The 27313-nt window shown below is 40.8% G+C and overlaps 1 protein-coding gene across 7 annotated transcripts in view; it reads left to right on the top strand.

The window, feature by feature from the left end:
* LOC126412234 (kinesin-like protein Klp61F) overlaps positions 1 to 27313 on the top strand; it is a 298109-nt gene that overhangs the window by 201403 nt on the left and 69393 nt on the right. For 6 of the 7 annotated variants that reach the window (XM_050081728.1, XM_050081745.1, XM_050081762.1 and 3 more), the window contains one exon: positions 14293 to 14424. The exons of the other annotated variant lie outside the window; for it this stretch is intronic. In XM_050081728.1, coding sequence (XP_049937685.1) covers positions 14293 to 14424 — 132 coding nt within the window. The remainder of the gene's footprint in view (positions 1 to 14292; positions 14425 to 27313) is intronic. 7 annotated transcript variants of the gene reach the window in all.

Genomic DNA, 27313 nt, shown 5'->3' with positions numbered 1-27313 from the left:
GTGATTGACTGTTGACAGCAAAGAGTAAATGTACTGTATAAAGAGCTTTCACAAGAGGTTGTAGAGTGGACATAACATATTATCCCTATTACACGCTTCACTGCAACAAACAAATCAAACAATGGAAAATTCCAGATAGAATGTAACCATATTATGAAAAGGAAAGTTGGTACTCACCATATAGTGGATATGCCGAGTCGCAGATAGGCACAACGAAAAGACTGTCACAAATAACAGTTTCAGTCAGTGTCAATTGGAAGAAACCGGGATGAAGTCAGGTGAGACACCAAGTAATAATGTAGAAATGAGCTAAACCTTACTTGGAAAAAATGTAAACCTGGGGAATTTTTAGCATTGATCTTGTGGGTTTTTCTCAGGGGCTATGAATTTATGATGTAGAATCACGAAAAATGTAAAATCAAAGAACATAAAATCTAAGTTCCACTGTATGTATAAATAGCAGCAGCACACCATGCGCAGACATGCAGAGCAACTCAATTTATATTTTGTGTGCTTATAGACATGGCTACAGTGTGAAGCGTTACATCTTGTTGACAAAACTGGTGGTGTACCTAGCATTTGTTCTTGGTTGCTACATGACATAGTTTGGTGGAGAAGTTGGGTAACACAAACATTGACACCATTGCCGATCCAATTAAAGATAGCCATTATTTGAATGTCTATGTATCTAAATAATTATTAGAATAATTAAATCATTTGCAAATAAACTTTTTTGGTTAAAGTGGTTATTCCATCTTGCAAATACAGATAATTATTTGTTATTTATTACTAGTAACTTAAGTAATGAATAACATAGAAAAGCACCACATTTTCTTCGTTTACTTCATGAGAAGAACTCTGTCATGGATGGCTTGTGTTCGTTCCTATGCCTCGGCACTTTGTCTGTAGGGTGAATAATTATTAATGTGTTGTACAGGAGTGTGTCTTCATGGCTTGGTAGGTAAGTTTCAGACAACAATGCTAAAGGTCTAGGGTTCGATCCCCTGTTGGTTGTAATGATAAAACTGCCAAGTTTCACTTTGTGTAGAAGTGGGCTGTAAAATTTGGTTGAAAGATTAAGGAAGTCGGACATACCACCTTCAGTAAAACAATGACTAATAAAGCCCAACAGTGTTGAAACCAACCTATGAGTTGAGCACAGATTTACTTAACTTATGGTGAAACAAACATAACATAAAAATGTTTGATAGGCAGATGGGCTACATTTTAACGTATCCCATTTAACTGGCCCTGCACTTCCCTCCCTCCCCTTACAAACTTTCTGGACCACTCTGCTTAACTACACAAATATAAGAATGCAACCCAAAGAGATTCTAATCTGGATTCTCTCGCGTTTGTGCTCCTACAAAGACAAAGTAAGGAAAGTGGTTGGTAATGACTGATATCAACATGCTTTAAATCTACTAAAGCAGCATTAATCAGAGTGTATTGCAAAACTGCACAAAAATATAATGCTCTTTGGAATGCTGGTGGATGTACAAAGCCATCCAAAACAATTAAAAGTATTGTAGAACTGACACTGAGTAACCTTTGCGTTGAGAGAGGGAATAGTTTGTATGACAAATTTATTCAATCAGAGGTTGATCAATGCAGTTGCATAGAGCTTTGAGTTTTAAAAATGTTATTACAGATACTGAGTTTGAATACATAAAATAGTTTATTAAATGTGCAGGGCCTATTACTGAAGTTTCGTATACACTGAGATGACAAAAGTCGTGGGGCAGCGATGCGGACATATACAGATCCCAGTAGTATCGCACACACATGGTATATAGGGACAGTGCAGTGACGGAATTGTCATTTATACTCAGGTAATTCATGTGAAAAGGTTTCTGACGTGATTATGAACACATGACTGAAATTAACAAGCTTTGAATCTGAATTAGTTCAAAATTGGTTCACATGACTCTAAGCACTATGCGACTTAACATCTGAGGTCATCAGTCCCCTAGACTTAGAACTACTTAAACCTAACTACCCTAAGGACATCACACACATCCATGTCCGAGACAGGATTCGAACCTGCGATCGTAGAAGCAGTGCGGTTCCAAACTGAAGTGCCTAGAATTGCTCGACCACAGCAGCCGGCTCTGGATTGGTAGTTGGAGCTAGACACATGGATCATTTCATTTCATTTCATAGCATAGAGCTGTCATTGCTAACAGACAAGCAACACTGCATGAAATAACTGCAGAAAACAATGTGGGATGTATGACAAATGTATCCATTAGGACAGCACAGTGAAAATTGGCATTAATGGGATATGGTAGCAGTCAGCTGATGTGAGTGCCTTTGCTAACAGCACAAAATCACCTAAAGCGCTTCTCCTGAGCTTGTGTTCGTATTGGTTGGTCTCTAAATGACTGTAAAACCATGGGCTGGTAAGATGAGTCCCAATTTCAGTTGGTAAAAGCTGGTGGTAGGATTCGAGTGTGGTGCAGATTCCACGAAACCATGGATCCAAGTTGTCAACAAGGCAATGTGAAAGCTGGTGGTTGTTCCATAATAGTGTGGGCAGTGTTTACATGGACTTTAGTGGTTCCTTTGGTCCATCGACTACTTGGAAACTATTTACAGCCATTCATGGACTTCATGTTCCCAAACAACGATGGAATTTTTATGGATGACAACGTGGCATCTCACCACGCCAGAATTGTTCACGATTGGTTTGAACAACATTCTGGACAATTTGAGTGAATGATTTGGCCACCAAGACACTCAACCTGAACCCCATTGAACATTTGTGGAACATAATCAAGAGGTCAGTTCATGCACAAAATCCTGAACTGCTAACACTTTTGTAATTAAGGCAATTATGGGTGGCCATAGAGGCAGTGTGGCTCAGTATTTCTGTAGAGAATTTCAATGACTTGTTGAGTCCATGCCACATAAACTTGCAGCACTACCCTAGACAAAAGAGGTCCGACATGGTATTAGGAGATATCCAATGACGTTTGTCACCTCAGTGTATACTAGAACAAAAAGAATATTTGTTACGAACATTTAGTTCCATGCTTGACGTGTCTACAAAAAAGGATACAAGAACTAGAGGATAGCTCCCTTAAGTTTTACAGCATACTGGCAACGTCCTACTGAGAAAGTGTCAAGAGATGGTTTGAAGACTTATTTTGCCTTCTTGCGCCAACAAACGAACATACAACTATTGCTGGGCTGTCTTATCCATGCTTTATAAACAAATAGTTCACCTGTGTTGGTAACCATGACAAAGGGAGGCTTACAGTGAACTACATTTGTATAACAGCCAAAGAAATGTCGAAAAAAATCTAGTGATGGGTTTGAAGTGAAATACTGAGAGAAAGAGCAAATTTATTTTTCAGTTTTGAATCGAATTAGGGATGTGAATCTGACAGGGACTTGAAGTTATTTGCCAAAAACTAGAATGAAATTGATGATTTCTCAGTTTTTTTTTTTTTTTTTTCTTCATAAGGAGATTGTGATTTGACAGTCTTATATCATTATACTGAAATCAGGAGATGTAACAGACCATTATCCTCTTTGGCAAGCAAAGACGTATTTAGCATGACTAGAATTCTTCCACATCCAAGTACGCTTTCTAATGAGGTGTTTGAATGACGAATGAAAACTAATTTTAAAGCAATAAAAGCTACATTTGTTCTATAAATGACAAAAGAGTTAGATTGATAAATGCTTTCAGAATGCAAATAATTTGTTGTTTGTGATTTTTTTTCATGTAGATGAATAATTCTTCAATTAAATATTTTTTTTGTTAGTCATGAAAAGTGAATAATAATTTTACCTCTGTTCCTTATATGTCATTCGAGTAAATTTTCCAACTTTGAATCCAATAAAGGTACTCAGTTCATTATGATCAGTACACTCCTCCTTGGTTCAAATGGCAAGATAGGGTGTCTCACACACACACACACACACACACACACACACACACACACACAACAAAAAAAAAAAATCACAATCTTCCGTTTATTACCAAATTGACTATTTGTTAATGCTTCAGAGGTCTCCTATCAACCAAACTCTTCTTTTAATGAAGTTGTGTTGTGATTTTTCCTCCCCAGTTTGATTCAGTATCTTGCCATTAGTTGTGTAATTTATTCTGCTAATCTTCATCATTCTTCTATAGCACTACATTTCAAAAGCTGCTACTCCCTTCTTGTCTGTATTATTGATAATTCAGAATGCACTTCTGTATAAAACTTCTGTGGTAACTAATAGTTTTAGAGAAGACTACTCAACACTTAAGTTAGTATTAGATTTTAACATTTTATCTTTTCGTGAAAAGCCTTTTTGGCAATTGCACGTCTACATTCTATAATTTCTTTATCTCTATTATTGTCAGTTATTTTGCCCTCCGAATAACAGAACTAATCTATTGCTCTTAGTATCTCACTTCCTAATCTAATTCCCTCAACATCACCTGATATAATTTGACTGCATTCCACTACCAAAGTTTACTTTTGTAGTTGCTCATATTACAGTCTGATCTCAAAACACTATCTATTCTGCAATTTCTTTGCCATCCCTGCAGAAGTGCAATGTCATTGGCATAATTCCATTTCCAAATTTCTCTTCGGTTACTTTACTGCTTGCTTAGTGCACAGATTGAATAACATTGGGGATAGGCCATAGAATATTTTGTGGCTTATTTTTCTATCAGCGGTGATAGGAAAGGGCTGCTGAAACATTTCAATAGTCGATCTACAACTCTAGTATTTTGCTGGATTTTCCAATTCTGTCAGTCGCTGTACAATATCAATGCTCCGACAATCCTAACATCTTCTAATTGATCGACTATATAGGTGTAAAATTCCAACTGGATATTTGCATGAGTGTGTCTCACAAGAGAATCTGAACAATTTTTACCGTAAAATCTGAACATCAGTTGTCTTTTCAGTGATGATTTGTTTGAAGTCATGAAGGTCATGTGTGCCCCATTCCCTTCACTTGTGGTCTGACAGACTTCACCCACCAGACAGAAGGACCTGTCTGTGGACCTCAGCCAGCCGGAGTGGCCGATTGCTTCAGTTTGGAACCGCGCGACCGCTACGGTCGCAGGTTCGAATCCTGCCTCTGTCATGGATATGTGTGATGTCCTTAGGTTAATTAGGTTTAAGTAGTTCTAAGTTCTAGGGGACTGATGACCTCATCTGTTAAATCCCATAGTGCTCAGAGCCATTTTTTTTATTTTTGTGTCCCTCATCATTGACAAACACCATATCAGTACAACTCCGATCTGCACAAAACATAAGAAGCCTCCCAAAAGTGGAATGGTTTCTGCTATTACTTACCTTGACCCCCAGACATCTTTCATCAGCCGATGGAGATCAAGGGCATGGAACATCTTATTCTACAAATGTCACCTCAGCCACAATCCTATCTCACTCACTTCTCAATTCTTGTGTCCTTGAACTATTAGAACTGCAGTTTGGCTGCTGCAAAAGTTATGGGCGACCTTTCTCCCTCTGTATTTTATCCCTTTTAGGGAGTGTTGTCTGCTCCACATGCCTTCTTCTAACTTGAATCTCTCAGTGGACTGTCAAATTATTCTTGAAGTTCACATCTTCGATCTTGTCTTCTTTTACTTGAATGTTCCTTCCCATAATGCTGTCTTCAAGTCAGAAAGTTCACCAGGTGGGATAATTTTGTCATGGCTGATTCTCCCAGTAATTCAGGGGTTATGTCATCTACTCCAACAACCTTTTTTCCACTTGGGTCTTTTAGTGCTCTGTCAAATTCTTCTCGCAGTATCATATCTCCTGCCTCAGCTTCATCCACTTCCTCATCGCTTTCTATAATATTGCCTTGATGTTCATTCTTCTTGTGTACCCTATTTATATATTGCTCCCACTCTCCCCTTATTCTCTTAACGCTGGCTTGCCACCTGAGCTGTTGATAATCATCCAGCCGCTTTTCCTTTTTCCAATAATCCCCTAATCATGCATATTTCTACAATCTTCATTTGTCCTCTAGCCATTCCTGCTGAGCTGCTTTGCAATTTCTGTCGGTCTCATTAATAAGACATCAGCTTTCCATTCTGTCTGCTTCATTACCTTCTCTCATCGCTTGTGTTAAATACCTCCTGCGTTATCCAAGGATTTCTACTGTTTATTATCTTCTTGCCTGTGTAATCCTGTACAGCCTTCACTATTTCGTTTCTTGAACCTGGCTATTTGTCTTCTGTTGTATTCTTTCTCCCTGTTTCAGTCCAGTGTTGCCTAAAGCTCCTTCTTGAAACTCTAAACAACTTCTAACTCTTTCAGTCTGTGCAAATCCCTTCTCATTAATTTCCTATCTTTTCAAATTTCTCCAGTTTTAATCTACAGTTCTTTCAGTTTATCCAGATGCCATCTCGTTAATTTTATATATTTTGCAATTTCTCCAGTTTCAGTCTGCAGTTCGTAACCAATAAATTACGGTCTGAGTCCACTATTGCAACTTGCAATTTAAAATCTTGTTGAAAATTCTCTTGTTTTACCATTATGTAATCAATCTGAAACCTTCCAGTGCTCCCAGTTCTCTTCCACACATAGAATCCTCCTTCATGATTCTTAAACCCAGTGCCAGCAATGGTTAAATTACACTCTGTTTCACTATCTGAATAATTGCTTTTATCTCATCATACATTCTTTCAATCTTTTCATCATCTGTGGAACTAGTTGGTATATATACTACTGTGCTGAGTTTTGCTTCCTGTCTGTCTTGGCACTATAATGATACGTTCAGTGTTCATAGTAGCTTGCTGCATTGCTATTTTCATATTCATTATTCAGCCTGCTCCTATCCGTTACATTGATAACACTGATTGGAGGTCTTGTTCATCCCCTCACTGTAATTTACTAATTCTCACAATGTATAAATTCTGCCTATCCTTTTCTCTTTCTAAATTCTCTAACTTAGCTGCCACATTAAAGAACGTAATATTTTACTCTCTGACACAAAGAATGCCAGTTTTGTTTTTCCTGAAGACATAATTCTCTGCAGACTTGGGTTAGAGATCTGAAATGGAGAACTATTTAACTTCTGGAATATTTTACTTCTTAGCATGTCGTCATTAATGCATACATATCTAATAATTGTCGCGAAAAACAAACTGAAGATTTTCATAATTTTACAACTCGTACCTATTGTTAAGTCTTCTGTACTGCACCTTTATATTCCTTGTCTGTTTGCTGATAGCAAATATGTCAGCAGAATTACTTTTGTGAACAATCATATCTGCAAATTATGACATTACAAATACTGATGCAGGGACATTATAATAAACGAGACAAATTCAGCGATACGGCTATTTCACATACCTGAAAACAAATTAGGAAATATAAATTCAGTTCAAGTTGACATTTTCTTTTATTGTGATGGGATGGATGATATAGCAACTGGACATTTCTGCCTTTTCAACAGTGGAATCCTATGCAAAGAAGGGAGTAGAAGCTTTTGAAAAGTAGTGCTACAGAAGAATGATGAAGAGTAGCCAGAGGGATTTGAATAAAATAGAGTATTATCAACATCTATGTGTATCAGATTTATTGTTATAGTGTCATAAAGAACTTGGCAATGCTGACAGCTTGAAGGGTGGGGTGATTGGGGGAGGAGTGGTGGGTGTTGGGTTGGGTGCTTGGGTGATATGATGTACCTCTTCATTGTGAAAACTGTGAGCAATACAACATAGGACTAGTCATTATGGAAAAAGTGAAACATGAATGGGAATTTTCTTTTACAGCTGCCATCTAAACATTATTTAAAAAATTATTATTAAAATTATTATTTATAAAAAATCATTAATGCTTATGAGAACACTGTCTGACATATATTGGAGGAACATTACCTTTTTCCTGAAATTAATTTTTTTGTTATTGGGAAATACAATCCACAAGTGTGATTTAGGTAACACTGAGTAAATAATTCGTATTTTTCATTCATTTTTGCTTTATGATTTTTATGTATATTGTAAAAAATTATTGATCTATTATGATGTTGATTGCAATATTTCTACAATAATAATGTAGTAAATTATTCTAAGTAAAAGAAAATATAAAGTTGTGAGACCAAAGACTGATGTAACATTGCAGTATATACCAGTTGTTACACAGCAAATGGCTGTTAAATACACAAACAAATAAATTATTTTGTGGTCTCATTTTCGTTCTTTCAGAGATTTGAATAATATGTTACAGTACAACAAACTTCGAAGTCAATAATTAAGTGGATTAGATTTCTATTACAATTTTTTTGGAATCTCGGGTTGCTTTTACATTCAGCCTTTGGCGTGGGTATAATTCCTGATATTACAAATAGTCGTGCATAATTATTGTGGAAGGTTTTGTCGTACCAACAACATAAGAAACGCACCATCACTCTTAGAACAAATGAATTGGCATCTCACAAGTGCAAAATGGAACAAATGAATTCAATGCTCGTGGTGCTACATGCCAAGTAAAAACAGTTATTGACAAAATAAGTCATGTGCAAAGCCAGTGCTGTATGAGAGCCAGTGCCATTCACACTCGCATATATAGGCACGCAGTGCGGTTGAATATGCCTGTGCAGACATTGTGCGCTGTCGCTCGGCCGCCATGTAGCCTCCTAGAGGCCACTGATGGTGACAATGGCCAGTGATTGATGCCTAGGTGGTAGTTTGGCAGTTGTGACATCCCTTTGTTCGTGGGAGAGGTATGAGGTGCGACTCTGTGTGTTGACCCATGTCTGTCCAGGTGTTCTGGCTGTTCTGTGAACCAGGCCAATGTCATCACGGGTGTTGGACAGCCCCTCCAGCATGACCAACTCCCAGTTGGCACGGACAGGACCATATGGCTGGAAGGTACCTGACAGGCAGCACTGTTGGCGTCTCTGTGTCTCCTTCACAGGCAGTACATGTTGGATCCCAGCACAGGCACAGAAGGGAAGAGGTGGAGGCTGATGTCAAGGTCGAGGTCTGCCTGATCATCGCTGATATCCAGCCTGTCTCGGGGAGCCTATAAACAGTGGAAGATGAGAGCAGGGCCATGGGCGATGCACTGAGTGAAGGCAGGAACAGCTGAGGAGCAGAGGGTGTGACACACTTGTGGCGTAGGTCGACGGCAGCATCGTGACGAGCCTTTGCCAGAGGTTCCAGAAGAAGGGGAAACCAGGCACATCTCATTTTGATCACTGTCCAATCTCCTGTGTCCAAAGTGAACACTTGCTGTGCTGTTGCTGATGACCATGAGAATCTCCCTGTCCTGGTGTCTGAACACCCTTTCCCACATGCAAGTGTCCGGCCAGAAGTGGAGAGACGGCACTTCAGACAGGCCCCCAGTCAATGAAAGCATGAGATGGTGGGCTGGTGACCAAGTATGAATTCTGCTAGACCCTTCTCCCTTATTCCTGTATGAACTAAAAAAATAAATAAATAAAAAATTCTGGGTGCATGACCCTTTCAGCCGCACAATTTGATAAGGGGTGAAAAGGTTTTGACCACCAGAATGTGCTGAAAACTTTGCAATGAAAGTGTTGTTCATTGTCCAACACCAGCATGAGAGGAAGACTTTCTGTAGCGAAAATCCTGCCGACGCAGTGACTGTTCCTAGAATGAGATTTTCACTCTGCAGCACAGTGTGTGCTGATATGAAACTTCCTGGCAGGTTAAAACTGTGCTGGACTGAGACTTGAACTCAGGACCTTTGCCTTTCGCGGGCAAGTGCTCTACCATCCGAGTTACCCAAGCACAACTCACGACCCATCCTCACAGCTTCAATTCTGCCAGTACCTCTTCTCCTACCTTCCAAACTTCACAGAAGCTCTTCTGTGAACATTGCAGATCTGGCGCTGCTGGAAGGTAGGAGACGAGGTACTGGCAGAATTGAAGCTGTGAGGACGGGTCGGGAGTCATACTTCTTGCCCGCAAAAGGCAAATGTCCCGAATTCGACTCTCAGTCCTGCACACAGTTTTAATCTGCCAGGAAGTTTTACAGTGACTGTCGTTGCTGCTCTCATGGAACAACAGTTGACCACATAAGGTAAGATGGGGTTCACATTGATGACAATCAGCCAGGTTGTATCCAAGAATGGTCCTTCAAAGTTGACCTGAAACCATTCCCACGGGTAGGATGGAGTTGGCCAGGAAGAAAACGGCTGTGAACTGCTCTGAGAACAGTTATGAACAAGCTCGAACTGCTGGTCCATGCCTGGCCAGTACACATGGTGCCGGGTGAGCAGTTTGGTATGAGAGGTGCTCCAGTGACTCTCGTGTAGGAGCCTTAGTATTATGGGGCACAAAGGTTCCAGTGGAATCACCCACGGAGGCTGCTGTTTTGTAATGAGGAGGATAATGCTGTCTGTGAGGATGAGCCAATGGTGAAGGTGAAAATAGTGGTGCAACAGGCTGGAGTCCCAACTGGGAATGTGGTTGGGCCAGCCCTGTTAGATGTACTGCTGCAGCTGTTGCAAAATGTTATCTTTCATCATTGCTGCTGCCACATGGGAAACTGCGATAAGAAAAGTGTCCACCACGTGCTGAGCCAGTTCATCCAAGTGAAAGCACAAAATCTTTTCTTTGTAAATTCCATGTCAGATCGCATAGGGAGACGGGAAAGGGTGACGACATTGGTGTATTCTGTGGTATTATGTAAATGAGCTTCGTAATGATACCTGCTGAGAAAGTGCACCCAGTGCTGCAGATGGTGGACAGTCCTTTCAGGAAGAGAGTAATGCCTTATGTTCTGTGGTGTGGTGAAACTTCGTTGCATAGAGGAAAACAGTGAACTTCTTCTATACTGAGGTAACCAAAGAGCCTCTTCCTCAATTTGTAAATATCGCTTTTGTGCCGCTTTGAGTGTCTTTGACATGAAAGCACTCAGATGTCCGAAGCCTTCTGCATCCTTATGTGCCGGGACAGGCACCATCAGGCCCCAAGGTGTCTCTTGCCATCACCAACTCTTGAACTGGTTGAAATGTAATCAGTGAAGAGGCTGTTATGAGGATTTGCTTCAGAATCCTGAAATCTTGCTCACACGCTGCCGACCAGACAAAAGGGATGCCCTTCTTCTGTAGACTGTTTAGCGAGTGGTTAATCAATGCCACACTCGGCATAAATTTGCCATAATATGTGATCATCGCCAAGAAAGACTGGAGTTCATATGATTTCCATGGTTAGGAAGCTTGAAGATTGCTTTGATCATCTTCTGTGTGGACTGAATACAGCCAAGGCAGGTCACTAACCCCAGGTATTCCACTGACAGTTGAAAGAAGACTGACTACTGTAACAACCACCACAAGTTTGCTAAGTGTTCTGCCATTGTAGATGCATCACCACAATTTTGTCAAGGTAATTTATGTAGCCGGGGACATGCTGCAGCAGTTGTTCAGGGAATCTTTTAAAAAATGGCTGGCGGTGCTGGCCACCCCAAATATGAAACATTTGAGCCTATAGAAGCCATGCGACATGTTGATTACAAGAACTTCAGTGAGATCTAGTTTTGAAATAGGCTGTCCTCCCACTGGTGCCGAAAAAAATTCCATAAGGTTACAGAATGACATTTGTCTTGATCTCTGACTGAGATTTAACTTTAACTTTAAAGTTTCCACACAAGCACAGTTTGTCTTATGGCTTTTTATGACAACTAGGAGCATTGCCCACTCACTTGTGGAGACATAAGTTCAATGACTTCAATAGCTGTCAACTTGTTGAGTTCATTTTTGACAGCTCCTACAATGCATGGAAGAAGCAGGGATGTGCGGGTGCCTTTAAAGTGATGTGAACCACAAGGCTCCTTGCCTAGCCAACACTCCCAGAAAATTAGACCATCCAGTTCCTGAAATGGTATTTGTTCCGAGATCAGTTGGATGGCATCCTTGATCACAAATCGAAAGGCTGAGAAAGCATTGAGGTTGAAAAAGGTTCTCTGTATCTGTGTTGCGGACCGCTAGAAAGCTGTGGTGGCATAAGACATATTTGTATGACACTACGATTGTGATTTTTGTCATTTAAGTGGAATTTTTTTCTTGTTATATGCAACCAATTGGTGTGTTTTGGATAGGTTTGAAAGTTTAACAGGGATGCCAAGATGTTACAAGTTGTTGTAACTGAGACTTGTTTGTCACACAAAATGAGCATGATGAACAGTTTCTGAGGGGCACTCCTGGGTGTTGAAAAAACAGACTGACACCTTATGCCCTTCTTTCTGGCATGCCTTGCACTGTGTCCACCTGTCAGGGACACTAATTTGTTTTTGCAAACATTCTGGGCACAACAGAAATATGTGCTGGTTGGGGGAGGGGGGAGTGATTGCTTTCCTTGTTTTCAAGACTGGGCCAAAGGCAGCAGGGTTTGCTCTCTGCAGTTGCTGCATTTCCCACTTTGTCTATGTCTTCTGGGTCTGATGTGATGGCCACTGCCTCACCCCAAAATTGAACTGGTGCCCTGGCCCCAGGAAACTTCGGAGGACTGAGCTAATTTTAAAACACCCCACAAAGAAGGATCTTCAAATTACAGAGCTTTCTGATGCATTTGCTTATCTTAGCCCCACCGCCACCCCCCACCCCCAAATAATTGCATCCCATATCATCACTTTGGCATACAATTCTTTATGTACATGAGTCTCAAAACGTCATTTCCTACTGTCTTCTGGGTCTCATGATGGCCACTGCCTCACCCCAAAATCGAACTGCTGCCCTGACCCTAGGAAACTTTGGAGGACTGAGCTAATTTTAAAACACCCCACTAAGAAGGATCTTCAAATTACAGAGCTTTCTGATGCATTTGCTTATCTTAGCCCCCCACCCCCTAATTATTGTGTCCCATATCATCACTTTGGCATACAATTCTTTATGTACATAAGTCTCAAAACATCATTTCATACCGAGGCCCTGCAGTTCAGCTGCCCATGCACACTAGGATTGGTTGGGCTGTTTACGACACTGATAAAACTCTACATGGGGTGCAATAACATGAAAGTAGGTAGACAGCAAAACACACATTTCATCGAAGGACAGATGTGCTGGTTCCGAGAGAGGGGTCAGTTTGCACAAAAGCTAGATTGTATTAAACGAGATCCACGACAGGTAAAGAGCTTTGATCATGCCACAATCCATTACCTGAAACATCGTGAAATGCTATGGGAGGCATAGGCCTCTCACTCCTCCACCAACTCATCATATGGTGGGAACGGTGGTGGATTCGCAGTCAACTGCCGGGAGACCAATGTGGACAACAGGGCCTCCTATTGTTTCTGTCCCTGTAGCAGATGTTGGAGAAATTGATGGAGCATGACTTCCACCAAACAAATATATTGGCGGCTCGCAAGTACAAAATAGAACAAAAAGAGTACTCTGTTAATGGTGCCACATGGCAAAGAAAACAGTGAAGTAAGTCACGCCTGGGGCCAGAGCTGAAAGAGGGTGAGTGCTGGTCTGCACTTGCCTGTATTGGCACACTTAGCAGGGGCCACTGAATATGCCTGCACAGTAGTTGTGGGCTGTCTCTTGATCACCATGTCACCTCCCAGTGGCCACTGATAGACACATCAGCCAATGCCCAATACATAATTGGTAGTTTGGTGGCTACCACAATTTTGTTCATTGCATTCTATAGATGATGAATAAATGTTCCAACCACATCTGACTTCTTCAGTGTATGACAACTGGCTTATATTATTTCAATGATTTCCTTTAAGTAGCATTTTGTTGTGTTGGTGTTAGAATTCCTTCAGATTTTCCATCATTGTCACACACTTTAATGTTTTTAAATCTTTTAGTTGTGCTACTGATTTTTTGGTTTTGCAGTGTCAATAGCTTTATTAAAAATGATACTTCAGAATATTATACATAATATTAAACTTTTGCAGTTGTTTTCTTCATATGTGTAAGTATAATAGCTTATGGAGATCTAATGCTGTATTGTCTACAACATAGGTTTTAGATGAAAGTTTAAGTGTTCTGCCCATGGTTGAATTTTCATTTAATTTTTTTAACTCCAAGGTTTTCCTATTGATGCATGCTTCCCCACGTCAGCTCATATCATTTACTGCTGTCTTGAACCTTTCAACAAATTGTCAAAAATGTCAATCAGACAACATGTTTCTCCTAGTGTACCAAGAAAAGATTTTTTTCTCATGTGTGTTGTTATTAACGTTTTACAGAAATATGTTGTACGTTTTTCCCTAACATTCAGAATTAGTTACAGATTGGCATCTTCTGAAAGCATTAGTTCTTTCATAACAGACATTGAACCTTTAAAAAAGAAAATATATTTCTATGGTAACATATCACATGCTAATTTAATGTTTCACCCAATAGTTCTGTTGCAGGAAATGCAGGAAACAGGCAGTGTGGAACAGGTATATCATCAGGTCCTTTTGATAGTGTGTGTTCCCTGAATACAGAGGAAAACATCTCGTCAAAAGTGAATGATGGAAGTGGATTTATTAGGTATATTGCTCTGTGAAAAATTCTTATACATTCCACAAAATTTATTTGAGTTCATAATTTTATTGATATAGTATAAAATATTTCTCATTGTCCTCTTACTTTATATGAGATTATCTACTTCAGCACAAAGTCTGGAAGATAAAAAAACATAAACGCATCAAAAAAGAAGTTCGCCATCACCCCGGTTCCCAGAACTCCTGAAGATAGACATTGACTGTGGACATTGTATCACTGACACAGTCCCTTTGACTGTCTGGAGATGTCACTAAACCCACCCAAAGATGTAAATGACCATGCATGAGCAGCGCCTATTAGATGGAGGGGGTCCGACAGCTGATCAGTTCCAGTCATTTCACCAGGAAGGAGGTACACGGCTCATGTTGTCTGTAGTTCAACATGCCTAGATGGTCAGTACCGAGATTTGATCGCGTCCACATTGTTACTTTGTGCCAGGAAGGGGCCTCAACAAGGGAAGTGTCCAGGCATCTCAGAGTGAACCAAAACAATGTTGTTCGGACATGCAGGTGATGCAGAGAGACAGGAACTGTCGATGACATGCCTTGCTCAGGCTGCCCAAGGGCTACAACTGCAGTGGATGACCGCTACCTACGTATTATGGCTTGGAGGAACCCTGACAGCAATGCCACGATGTTAAATAATGCTTTTTGTGTGGCAATAGGACGTCGTGTTATGACTCAAACTGCGTGCAATAGGCTGCATGATTGGACTGCTCAGGATTGGCATCACGTTCTCTTCACTGATGAGTGTCACATATGCCTTCAACCAGACAATCATTGGAGACGTGTTTGGAGGCAACCCGGTCACACCGAACGCCCTAGACACACTGTCCAGTGAGTGCAGCAAGGTGGAGTTTCCCTGCTGTTTTGGGGTGGCATTATGTGGGGCCAACGTACGCCACTAGTGGTCATGGAAGACGCCATAATGGCTGTACGATACGTGAATGTCATCCTCCGACCGATAATGCAAGCATATCGGAAGCATATTGGCAAGGCATTCGTCCTCATGGATGACAATTCGCACCCCCATCGTGTATATCTTGTGAATGACTTTCTTCAGGATAACAACATTGCTCGACTAGAGTAGCCAGCATGTTCTTTAGACATGAGCCCTATCTAACATGTCTGGGATAGATTGAAAAGGGCTGTTTATGGATGACATGACCCACCAACGACTCTGAGGGATCTACGCCAAATCACCGTTGAGAAGTGAGACAATCTGGACCAACAGTGCCTTGATGAACTTGTGGATAATATGCCATGACAATATCTGACAGAATTTAGAAAAAGTAACAAAATTACGTGAATCACATACCACACTGTTAATAATTACATGAACATTGGGGGATTCACCATACATCTACCCACTTTTGAGTATAACCAGCATCTCTCAATACTATGACTTGTAGCAATACATTCCCCATGTGTTTTGACAACTGACATATATGATTCACGCTCCCAGCAGGAAATGCTCCAATGGTGAAACAGCAGCTTTTAGGTCATTGGTTGGATCTCAGGCAATTATGGTGGTCACCGTGATTTACGCACGCAGTCGTATTTCGTGACAAAATAGTCTTATTAGTCACTATCACAGTGCCATACTCATAACAATACATAAAATCACTTTAAATATGTGGCTGCTATAGTTTTGACATGCAAGGAGAAATAATTCTAATGAGGGAAAGAAGTTTATATTTACTGGTGTTTCAACAATGACTACCGTGCAACTATTAGTTCACTAATGGTACTGGTACTTTTACTTTCGATAGCAGAAAGCAAACATAAACAAGCAAAGAATTTATTTGAATAGAGTCCATACTTCTACTACTTTTAATAGAGAAAGAAAGTATTTAGATCAGGGGATAGCGTTTGGCAAAATATTTTAACTTTTCGTTGCATACAAAGCATTGTTCTGGGCAGCATGATGTTGCCGGGTTATGATGTTGTGAGCAGGATACAGGTAGTTCGGCTTGTTAATCTATTCCGGCAAAATGTGAACAAAGTTTCTGCACAGCTGTACCAGTAAGCCAGTGGCGATTAACAAACCACAAGACATTGGTATGCACCCGTTGTTGACATCTCCCCTCTTGCAAAGCACATTACATAGACAGTGTTCATTTATACACTTATTGCACTGTCCATGACACTTCCTTCCATGACTACACAGTTCATCATAATCATATATCCGTAGCCACAAATACACAGTTCATAGAACTGTTCTTTTACGTGATGCACACTGTAAACAATGTCCACTCTTCTTGCATTTCAAACTTCTGCAACGTCATTGAAAGACAGATATACTGCACAGTTGATTAAAGTCTCCATTTACAGGGCATGATAGAACGCAAAAGGCAATAGTTCCACCACTCGAATATCAATGCCAGTAAAGTTCATATGAATAAAAGTACTGTTCGTGTTGGTCACAACAATGTGTTGTTAGCGGCACCTTCACAGTCCGATTTATTTGGTCCTAAGGTTCACTGGTGATGGCATTATGTACCACAGTGATAAAGCAAATTGACATTCTCATAGTTCGGTATCACTGTCCATACAGTTCTGGGTGCTTTTCATAAAAACAGTTTCATTATCCTGCACATGCTTCACAGACGCATCATCCGCCATACCTTCTACTACATGTCCTCTGTTCGAGTATTGATATAGCAATTGCAGTCCCCTGCCTACAGATGTTATGTCATTATTGTAGATTACATAAATCTTTATAAATGTTCTTGACTGCATTTTTCACAATTAATAATATACCAAAAAGAAATTTACAAAATTTTCCACATTTCCAAAGCAAGAAACATATTTATCCTTTGGCAAACAAAATAATCACAATTACATCTTTACGTTTAAAAATCACAGTAGTACATTACATCATCATAATAACATATGACAGTAGAAACAAAGGAGAAAAATAGAAAATGAAAGAAAATCATGGCAAAAAAATTTATGTGTGTAATTAGCAATGCCTTCACAACCCGCATTTAGCGGGGGACACTGGTTCAAACATGCGTCTGGCCATTCTGATTTAGGTTTTCCGCTGTTCCCCTAAATTGCTTCAGGCAAATTCTGGGATTGTGAGCTTGTGCTCCAGGTCCTGTGACCTTGTCAGTGGGATGTTAAACATTAATCTCCTCCTCCCGCCTAGTCTCCCTCTTCGCTACCACCTTCCTCCTCTCTCCTCCCCCAACTCCTCCCTTTCCCTCATGCTATCCCTTATTTGCTCTACCCTAACTCCTATCACACCGTTGTGCAGCTGCTGACTCATCTGTTGAAAGACCTGCCTCGCATTGCAATGTTACACTCTCCTTGCTCCTTGCAAACTTCCTTCCCAACCCCCTCATCTCCATCTACCTACGCAACTACTTTCAGTATCTATATTCTTGCTGCTACCGTGAGCATCTACATTTGCAAGCGCGTTTGCACGCCTCTCTCTCTCTCTCTCTCTCTCTCTCTTCTCTCTCTCTCTCTCTCTCCTCTCTCCTCTCTTCTCTCTCTCTCTCTCTCTCTCTCTCTCTCTCTCTCTCTCTCTCTGTGTGTGTGTGTGTGTGTGTGTGTGTGTGTGTGTGTGTGTGTGCACTCACGTACTCTTACTAGAAAAATAGCAAGAGCTTGAAAGCTAGTGTTAACTGTTTTCTGTTACATGTTTCTGTGCACCATTGACCCATCTTCTATAGCTAAGAGGCTGCCTTTCCCTTATTTTATGTAATTATCTGTTCTGGAATTTCCAGTATTGGTTTAAATTGCCGATTTGGCGTTCTTCCACCCCTTAACCCTGTACATTTGTTACTGTCTTTCTTTGCTTACCTACAATTCATTTGTCAAGTCTTTATTTATCAATAAGTGTATTCTTCTATAAGTGTATTCTTCTCCTCTGCAGAACCTGTCTTTAAAACACAAACCAGCCATCCTCTGTTGCACAATTTAAATGCCCACTGTTGTAACAGTCCACAACACTAGTAACTGCTGTACCACAACAACAAGCCAATCTCATGTGCTTATATATGACTGCGATCGTGTTTTTTCTAGTTGTGAATTTCAATTTGCAGTAGAGGCATTTCTATTCGCAAATGATGCTATTACCTCCTGCTTATTTAATACATTTCATGACCTTCCTCATAACTTGCTGCATGCTCTATGTACAGTACTTACCATTTATTTCTGTTTAAACACTTTGAACATAAGTTTTCCTCTTCTTATATTTGACTTTTATTTGACAAATTTTCAGTCAATCCTTTCATCTCCTGACCATCCATGGCATGAATCCCTGCTCATTCTACCTTTGCTAATTCCGAAAACTCTCCTCTCCTGTTGCAAAACTTTAACCACACATCCTCTTTCCAAAATCTTGTCTGGCACATGGTATCCCATCTGATGGGCTTACCATTAAATTGGCATCTCAGGTTGCCTCCCTCTTGCTGCAAGAACCTTCACCTTTTCCAGTTTCATCAGTCCAATTCGATTAGTCTCATCCTTCATAGCTGTACAATCCAAGCTCATACCATACTCAAGAGTCTCTGTTCCTTTTGCAGAATCCTTTTGCTCTGTGATAGATCTTTGCCTTTCAACAGTTGGAACAGCCTCTCAGTACCATCTGAAGAAGTTGTCCCATCTGCTCCTGTCCTATGCCCACATGGGCTTACCTATAACCAAGAAGGATCCTAACACTCTAATCCAACCCTTCTGTCAGCCCCACATAGCTGCTCAACTATGCCTTTCTGACTTATTCCATCTTCCATACCACCAAAAACTTCCTCCGACTACTGTCGAGGAATCCGACTACTGTTGTCAATCTGTCCCGCAAAGTACTTTCCCCCTTTAGAAGTCTCAGTACTGCTTTCCAAAACTTAAATTCAACCATGTTGTATGCGTAAAGACCTTCTTTCCTTTGCCTGTTCTCTCCAGTGCAGACATTTCTTTGCTATGTATGCCACTGACAACAGCCAACCCAATCCCCTTCTCTCCCCCCACCTTAATAGGAGCTTGTTTAAAACTGTTGTAACCTCACCTCCAACTCTGATCCTTCTGTTCATCCACCCAGTCATCCCTTGGCTATGTTTCAGGAATTATTCACTGCTAACCTGGCCTCCCCAGTCAGTCAAACATCACTCCTATGGAACACACAGCTATCTGTAACCTGAAAACCAATCCAGAGCTTATCATTCTTCCAGCAGACAAAGGCTCCACCACACCACCATAGTGGTCATGAATCATACTGACTGCGTAGCTGGGTGTTTCTGCCAAGTTTCCAACACTTCTGCATACAAATTGAACAGGGTGTATACACCCTGGAAAAGACCCATGAATTTTTTCATCCAGGAAATACTCTGGAATTTTGTAGGGTTTTTTATTGTTTAAGCATTCCATTAAATTTCTGTAATTCTGACTAGTAAGAACTGATACTTTAACAAAGAATTTGACATTAAGTTTGCAAAGAAAATGTGAACAGTGCACATACAATTGTCTGACCACAGCAAAATGTGTCAAAGACTTTAGGACAAAGATTATGTAATACTTCGTATCAACAAACTGCTTGACATTCTTAAACATAAAGGGTAAAGGATGATGGCAAAATTATAACTATATTTTTTAAAAAAAGGTGCAAGGTGAGTTCTTGAGCAGTTTTCACAACTTGTTATTGGCTTTTCTATGGAGAAGTCGCTCGACAGAACTTATATTCAGTCAGGCAACCCGTGAAATGTTCAGTGCACAGTAGAGAATTTTACAGTCCTTCTTCTTTGGGTCAAGAAGAATGTTCGATTCAAATCGTTGGCGAGTTGCGTAACGTTAATGGCTGCTGTCACATTACCTTTTATTTATGTTATGGTGCATATATTCACAGTTTTGCTGTTATTTGGCAAAGCAAACTAATTTCAAAGCAAAAAAATAAAACTGGTTGTGGTGACACACTAATCTGTAGCTTTGCTCAAGGTATAGGTTAGATCGGAAGGTAACAGTTTGGTTGTGAGTTGGCGAAGCCAACGAAGGTGATAGTGAAAAAACCGGCTACGGTGCCAGACTGATATGTAGTTTACCCAAGGTCTAATTTAGGTTGAAAGGTGACAGTTTGGTTGTGAGTTGGCATGCCGACAAATGATGTACAGCATTTGTCCCATGTTTGCTATGTCACTGGTCAAAGTCAACAACTCATATCGGACAGTTCTCTGTATCCAAATGTTCAGCTGCAATGTAAGCTGTGTGCTTAGAATCCTGCCTAGCCACTTGCTTGGAAAAAAACAGCAAAAAAATTTTGACTATCAGTATTACATGTGAAAGCTTCTCTTTTCTTGATGAAAAATATCTTCTAGTAGCCTAATTTCGTTAAGCAGGAATACAAATGAATGAAAAAATCATCTAATAGCATTATTTTGCAAAGCAGGAATACAAATTATCATGCCATATTTTCCTGAATTCGAAGTTCACTGTCAGAACACTGGGAGCGCTACTACAATCTCTGTTTCTGTATCATAGCATGGGCATCACACTTCTTATATGTGTTCGGAAACTACCATGCCATAGTTGGAGAATTCATATTTATATTCACGTAACACCAAAATAAGCAATGTATATGTTCCCAGAATGAGATTTTCACTCTGCAGCGGAGTGTGCGCTGATATGAAACTTCCTGGTAGATTAAAACTGTGTGCCGGACTGAGGCTCGAACTCGGGACCTATGCCTGTCACGTGCAAGCGCTCGACCATCTGAGCTACCCAAGCACAACTCATGACCTGTCCTCACAGCCCTAATTTTGACAGTACCTCATCTCCTACCTTCCAAACTTCACAGCAGTTCTCCTGCAGACCTTGTAGAACTAGCACTCGTGGAAGAAAGGATATTGCGGAGACATGGCTTAGCCACAGCCTGGGGGATGTTTCCAGAATGAGATTTTCACTCTGCAGCAGAGTGTGCGCTGATATGAAATTTCCTGGCAGATTAAAATTGTGTGCAGGACCGCAACTCGAATTCGGGATGTGTATGTTATGCGTGCATTAAAGATCTTTTCAAAATGTGTTGTCTTTTACTGGGAGTGCTGGTAAGTTCTGCATCGGTTTATAAAAGCTTTATCATTCAAAAGACTGGTATATTCTACAACTCTGAAGGAAAGTGTATTGTCACTTAACATAGAAAAAATGTTCTTTCACCTAGATTGTAGTGTATTCTCACCTGGAAAAAAGTGCATTTCCACCCCGAAAAAAGTGAAGTTTTAATTGGGAAATCTGAGAAAAATCCGAGAATTTTTTTCTTCTAATTCACATATACACCCAGTTGATGAATCCACCAGAGGCGACAAATAATGTCAAGTATTCTTCAAAAAGTTTACTACCAAAACCAAGAAAACTGTTCGTCTAATCCATGTAGTTTGAAAACGAACAAGTTGGTCACAAAAAATTAAATTCTAGGTCTCTTTCAGACTGTCTTGAAGCAAAGTTCAACTAAACATTCAGTTCCTCTGTCAATTCAGGGAGTTAACGTTCTGTCTAGGCACGAAGTTAAAATTCCCGTGGAACAATCTACTGTCAGTGTACTACAAGAATAATTTAAGCAAAATTTTAAGACACCCACAACCATGAAGATAGATCCATCAATCTCATTGAGGCAACCCAGGGCTCTGCCCGTAGCAGCAGTGGCTGGTTGATGGTGGAGACAGTAGTGTTGGCATGGACTATTTGTCTGAACTGGAGTCCTGGCTTGGAGTGAACTGCTGATTGAGGGCTGTGTGCCTGCCTAAATACTGTCTGGTGGATCCTGTATCTTGGGATATATTTTCAGTCATGTATTGCGGAAGCAAGCAGGTTCCCGCAACTCGCAACCTCAAGTGATGCTACTAGGTCCGCCTAGTAGAAAACCAGGAAACCTCGTTTTTGGCAGAAAGTGGTTGCCTGACACATGCTACCCCCAATACCAAGCATATGATGTGCCAACCTCGAAGGCATAACGTTGTGGCATATCATCCACCTCTCCGAGAAGGGCCAAAGGGGGCAAGGCTCACCTTTATGTGTTCCTGCTGCTCTGTGTCATCAGTGGTGGGCAGGCTTGGGTCCTTCATGATGTCCACTTCCATTGGTGTTGGTACTGCAGGAGCAGGCTAGCCCACAGCACTGGGAGTTGAGATGATCTTGTGTTGACTTTTTATAGCCTCTCCTGGCTCTCGCTCTCTGGCAAAAGAACAGAAGATAATCCATGTTTGAGATTTTGCCTTTGCGGAGTCATATTGGTTTTATATGTTTCTGGCAGACCATGACGCTAGTCGGGGTGACTTTGGCCATGGCCCTGCCACAGAGGTTTGTTACTTTTGCAGGGAGCCACTGTCGTTGTCCCCTAGATAAAATGGTATAAGGGTGGTTACAAGTTTTTCATGACTGTTGCTTGCTGACAGACAGATGGATGATCGAAAGTCATGATGTACAAGGTTGACTACTTAATTTTTCTGCTGGTGAGGCTCTGTCTTACGAAGTGCATGATATGAAGCTAGGAACAAAGTCAAGGATTTGTCCAGAGAGTGATGGCATTGTAATTTTGATATTTGATTCTTGAATGTGTGGACAGACCTTTCTGGTAGGCTGTTAGAGGCCAGATGGAAAGGTGCTGTATGAGATGTGATCAAAAAGTAATGGGAATTTTTAATCTTGCAGGTTTTATACTGTGTATTTCCAAAACGTTTTTATCTTGTTTGTACAAGTGTTGCTGATGTGTGTTTGCATATTCAGCTGTATTGAATATTTAGTTTAGTGTTGACAGTTGAAAAACGTTTTATGTGTTTTCATGTGCTCACTGAATTTGTACTTTCGGAAAAGATCCATCAAAGAATTTGCATTAAATTTTGCTTGAAAAATGGCATTAAGTGCAGCACCTCATTCAGCGGGAGGGGAGGTGGGTGGGCGCGGGAAGGGGTGGGGGGTGAAAGGGGGGGGGGGGGGAGAGAGAGAGAGAGAGAGAGAGAGAGAGAGAGAGAGTTCGATACATTTCTAGCAGACCTAATACTGAGAGTAAGACAAGAGTTTATGGTTGTCTAAACATATCAAAGAACATCGAGAAGACATCAATTGCTGATGACATTGTGGAAGGAGTAAAAAAAAAAAAAGTTTTGGAAAATTGGCATATCCTTTGGGTCAAGCCAAGCCCTTTTTTTTTTCCCCTGGAATATGTAGCAGCAAAGTTTGTTCCAAAATTGTTTAATTTTCACCAAGAATGATGTCATGTAGGCATCATTCAGGAATTTCTGAATGAAGTCAACAATTATGCAGAATTTTTAAAGAAGGTTGTAACATGTGACAAAACAGGAAAACATGAGTATACGGGTATTATGTTGAAAACAAGGCCCAGTTGTCCCAATGGAAACGGCCTGATTAGCCGATACCAAAAAAAAAAATTGAAGAAGTTTGATCACATGTGGAGGTTCTTCTCACTGTTTTCATCGATTTCAATGGAATAATACATCATGAGTTCCTGCCTTATGGCCATGTGGTCAAAAACGAATACTAACTGGAAGTTTGTGCGCTGTTTACGTCAAGTAATCCAATTAAAACAGCCAGAATTGTGACAAAACCACTCTGGAACTTCCATCACAATAATTCTCTCTCTCTCACATCTCAATACTTGTTCACGATTTTTGGCAAAAAAACAAAACTGTTAAGTTGCCTCGGCCACTGTGTTCTCCGGACATGCCCCCTGCAACTTCTTTCTATTCCTGAGGCTTAAAAGAACCATGAAATGATGTTGTTTTGCAACCACTGATGAGATGAAAACAGAATTGCTGAAGAAGCTGAACACCACAACGAAAAGTGAGTTCCAACAGTGCTTTCAAGATTGGAAAAAGTGCTGGCACATGTGTATTATATCTGGGGGGGGGGGGGGTTACTTTGAAGAGGAGAAGCAAACAAAGTTGATGTTGATGAATAAATATAGATTCTTTAAGAGAAACAGATTTCTATTATTTTTTTGTCACACCTTGTGTGTATTAATTGTATGCCATTCTTTTCACAAAAAGAAGAAAATTTGCCTGAAGTGATTTGTGGCCCTTTATCAGTTACCAAGGTCTCTGGGATCCCTTTGGTTTAAAATTTTTTCACCATCAACTGGATGGTTTGACTGGATGGGATGTTGATGCACGGGAGACATAAGGACCTGCAGCAGTGGCTATGAGCCAGGTATTGTCTGGTAAAATCTAAGTGTAGTCTTAAGCATGATGTGGAAGTGTCCAACCATGAGAAGAATTGGTGAGATGGTTCAGCCTGCTTCCTTTGGCAGGTGATGCCAGCTGCAACCATTTCGATGATGGTGGCATCATTACCCTGCCAGTGTAATTGCTGCCGAGCTAACGATTTGGTAGGGAGCACTGCACTTCAGTGCCCTCGTGGAGTAAGGGCCGGAGCCAAGTGACGTCAGAATAACCACCCTGTTATGTTGGTTCTTGCCCAGTGGGAGTAGCACATCATGGAAGGTGTAAACCTCATGTCTTTTGTGCCAATAGTATACCGGGATTTCAGGAGCCAGATGTTTGTGTAATCAGAGGCTGCTCCAGCTGGTTCTAATGAAGCAGTTCCTTGAGGAATGGGTCATCTGCGGAGTGTAAACCCACGAGTGATGTGCCCAGTGGTAGGACAGCTGCTGATTCTTCTGGCTTGTTGTCTAAGTGAAAACATATTTTCACTTCTTTGTCTAGTTCTGTGTGACCTACTGGTAGTCGGACAGAAGATCAACATTAGCATGTTATGTGGTGGACTGGAATTGGCTGTCATAATTATATGCATATAAAAATAGTGCCCACTGTTGTAGATGGATGCAGAAGCCTTGAGAAGGGGTAACAATGACTTATAATCAGTCAGAAATGTGAATTTTCTACCATATATGTAATCAAAATCTTTTGAGGCCAGAGGTGATGGCCTTTACCTCCTCTTCAGTTTTCATTCAGCAGTGAACAGAGTCTTGGAGACAAATGCAATGGGCCACTCCATCCCTTTATAATGTAGGATAGGACTGGTGCCACTCCACAGTCAGAAGCATTTGCTGCTAAGACCAGCGGTCGGGATGGATCATAGGCTTTAAGACATGAGGGGTTGGGTGAGTTTGCTTAAATTCTCTCAAAGCCTCATCATATGTTGGTGTCCAACGCCACTTTACCTTTTTACTGAGGAGGTTATGAAGAGGCTCTGCAATTGTTGCTGCCTGTGATATGAATTTTTGATACTAGTTCTATGACATGAGTTGGCCAGTATCTTTTGTATTGGGTAATTTTTCGCTCGCCTCCACATACTGAGGTGTCGGAGAAATGTCTATAGCACTGAGGATGTGTCCCAAATTTGATCTGTGCTACAAAGAAGCTATACTGTTCCTTATTGCACTTGAGATATGATTTCTTGATCACTGAAAACAATTTGTCTAAGTTGTTAGCCAGATCCTCAGTATTTTTACCCGGTACAGAGATATCGTCTAGGTAATTTGCTGTATGCAGCACTTTACTAAAGGCCGGGGCACTAGACTCTGTGAATGACAGCTGGTTGTACTGATGAAGTCTGAATGGAGTATTGAGTACTAGCTTCTGCCGGGATTTGACACCCAGGGGAAGTTGATGATAAGCATCTTTGAGATCAATGTCAGCGAAATTTTTTCCTAATTGGTCAAGATGTCCTCCTCCTTTGGAATTGGTTATGAGTCCACCATGGACTGGAAGTTTATTGTGTTTTAGAAATTACCACCTATGTGTAGGATGCCATTTGGCGTTTCTATTATGAGCGTAGGCATGGCTCACTGAATGTTTCAGAGAGGGGTAAGGGTTTCTTCATTCAGCAGTCATTATAACTCGAGTTGCAGCTTGTCTAATAAGGAAAAAGGCACATTACTTGCATTAAAGAAGTAAGGGATACTAGATGGGATAGGGTTGCATATATTTAAAACTCCCTGTGTGTGATCCTGATTGGGAAAACACTGATTTGAATTTTGCAGGCAATGTGTCAAGGAATTCGGGAACACTGAGGGAGTAGATGGGATTTAGAGTCACGTATCTACAGTCCCAACGCGTTGAGGAGTCCTATTCCTAATATGTTTACTGCGCCATAGTGTCCATTACAAAGATGCGGGCCCTGATGCAGTGATTTATCTTGCTATTGCAGTTAGTCCCTGTCTGAAAATCCTTGAGTTGGAGGATTTTGGTGGCAACCACTGGTACGACTGCCAGTTAATGATGGTTGTGGAAGAACTTGTGTGTATTTGCAACCTGTGCTGCACATCATCAATGTGGATCATCAGGGACATACTGTTTGTGGTGGTCGAAGACACTGATTTGATATGTGCTGCATCCTTGGAAGGTTCATTTGCAGTCAGTGTTCCTCCTTCTAGTGGATCGACCATTTTGTAGTCGACTGGCATTTTGTGTGGCAATTGAAATACTTCTGCTCAAAGGCTTGATTTCCTACACATACATTGTGTCTGTAATAATGACACTGATGATAGTGTGCAATATAAGACACTGACTACATATTGGCAATTGTCGGAATTGGCACATCAGTGCCAGGTTGTTCTGTGCCATCTGCCAATCCATCCTGACTAGTGGAGGGGATCTACAGATTGTCATGGTTGCAAAAACTTGGGCTGGGTTTTGCATAGTGCTGTCAAACACAAGGATTGTTCGAAAGCCCTAACGATGGGCAAATGTATTTGTAATGAAGTGTCTTTCAGTTTTAACAAGTCTGTCTGGACTGTGTCATCCAGAATTTGCACTAGTATTGTGTCTGTGACTAATGAAGCTGCATATTAGTGATTGCCTTCTGGATTATTGCACACAAATGTAAAGTCCCTGGATACTGCTTGCAGCCATGCAATCCACTCTGTGTACGATTGTCTATTGAGCTTGTGAAAGCTGAAGAACTTT

Source organism: Schistocerca serialis, chromosome 1 (genome assembly GCF_023864345.2).
Source record: "Schistocerca serialis cubense isolate TAMUIC-IGC-003099 chromosome 1, iqSchSeri2.2, whole genome shotgun sequence".
Classification (NCBI taxonomy): Eukaryota; Metazoa; Arthropoda; class Insecta; order Orthoptera; family Acrididae; genus Schistocerca; species Schistocerca serialis.
Note: the sequence above shows the minus strand (reverse complement) of the source record. Positions and strands in the feature narration are given on the sequence as shown.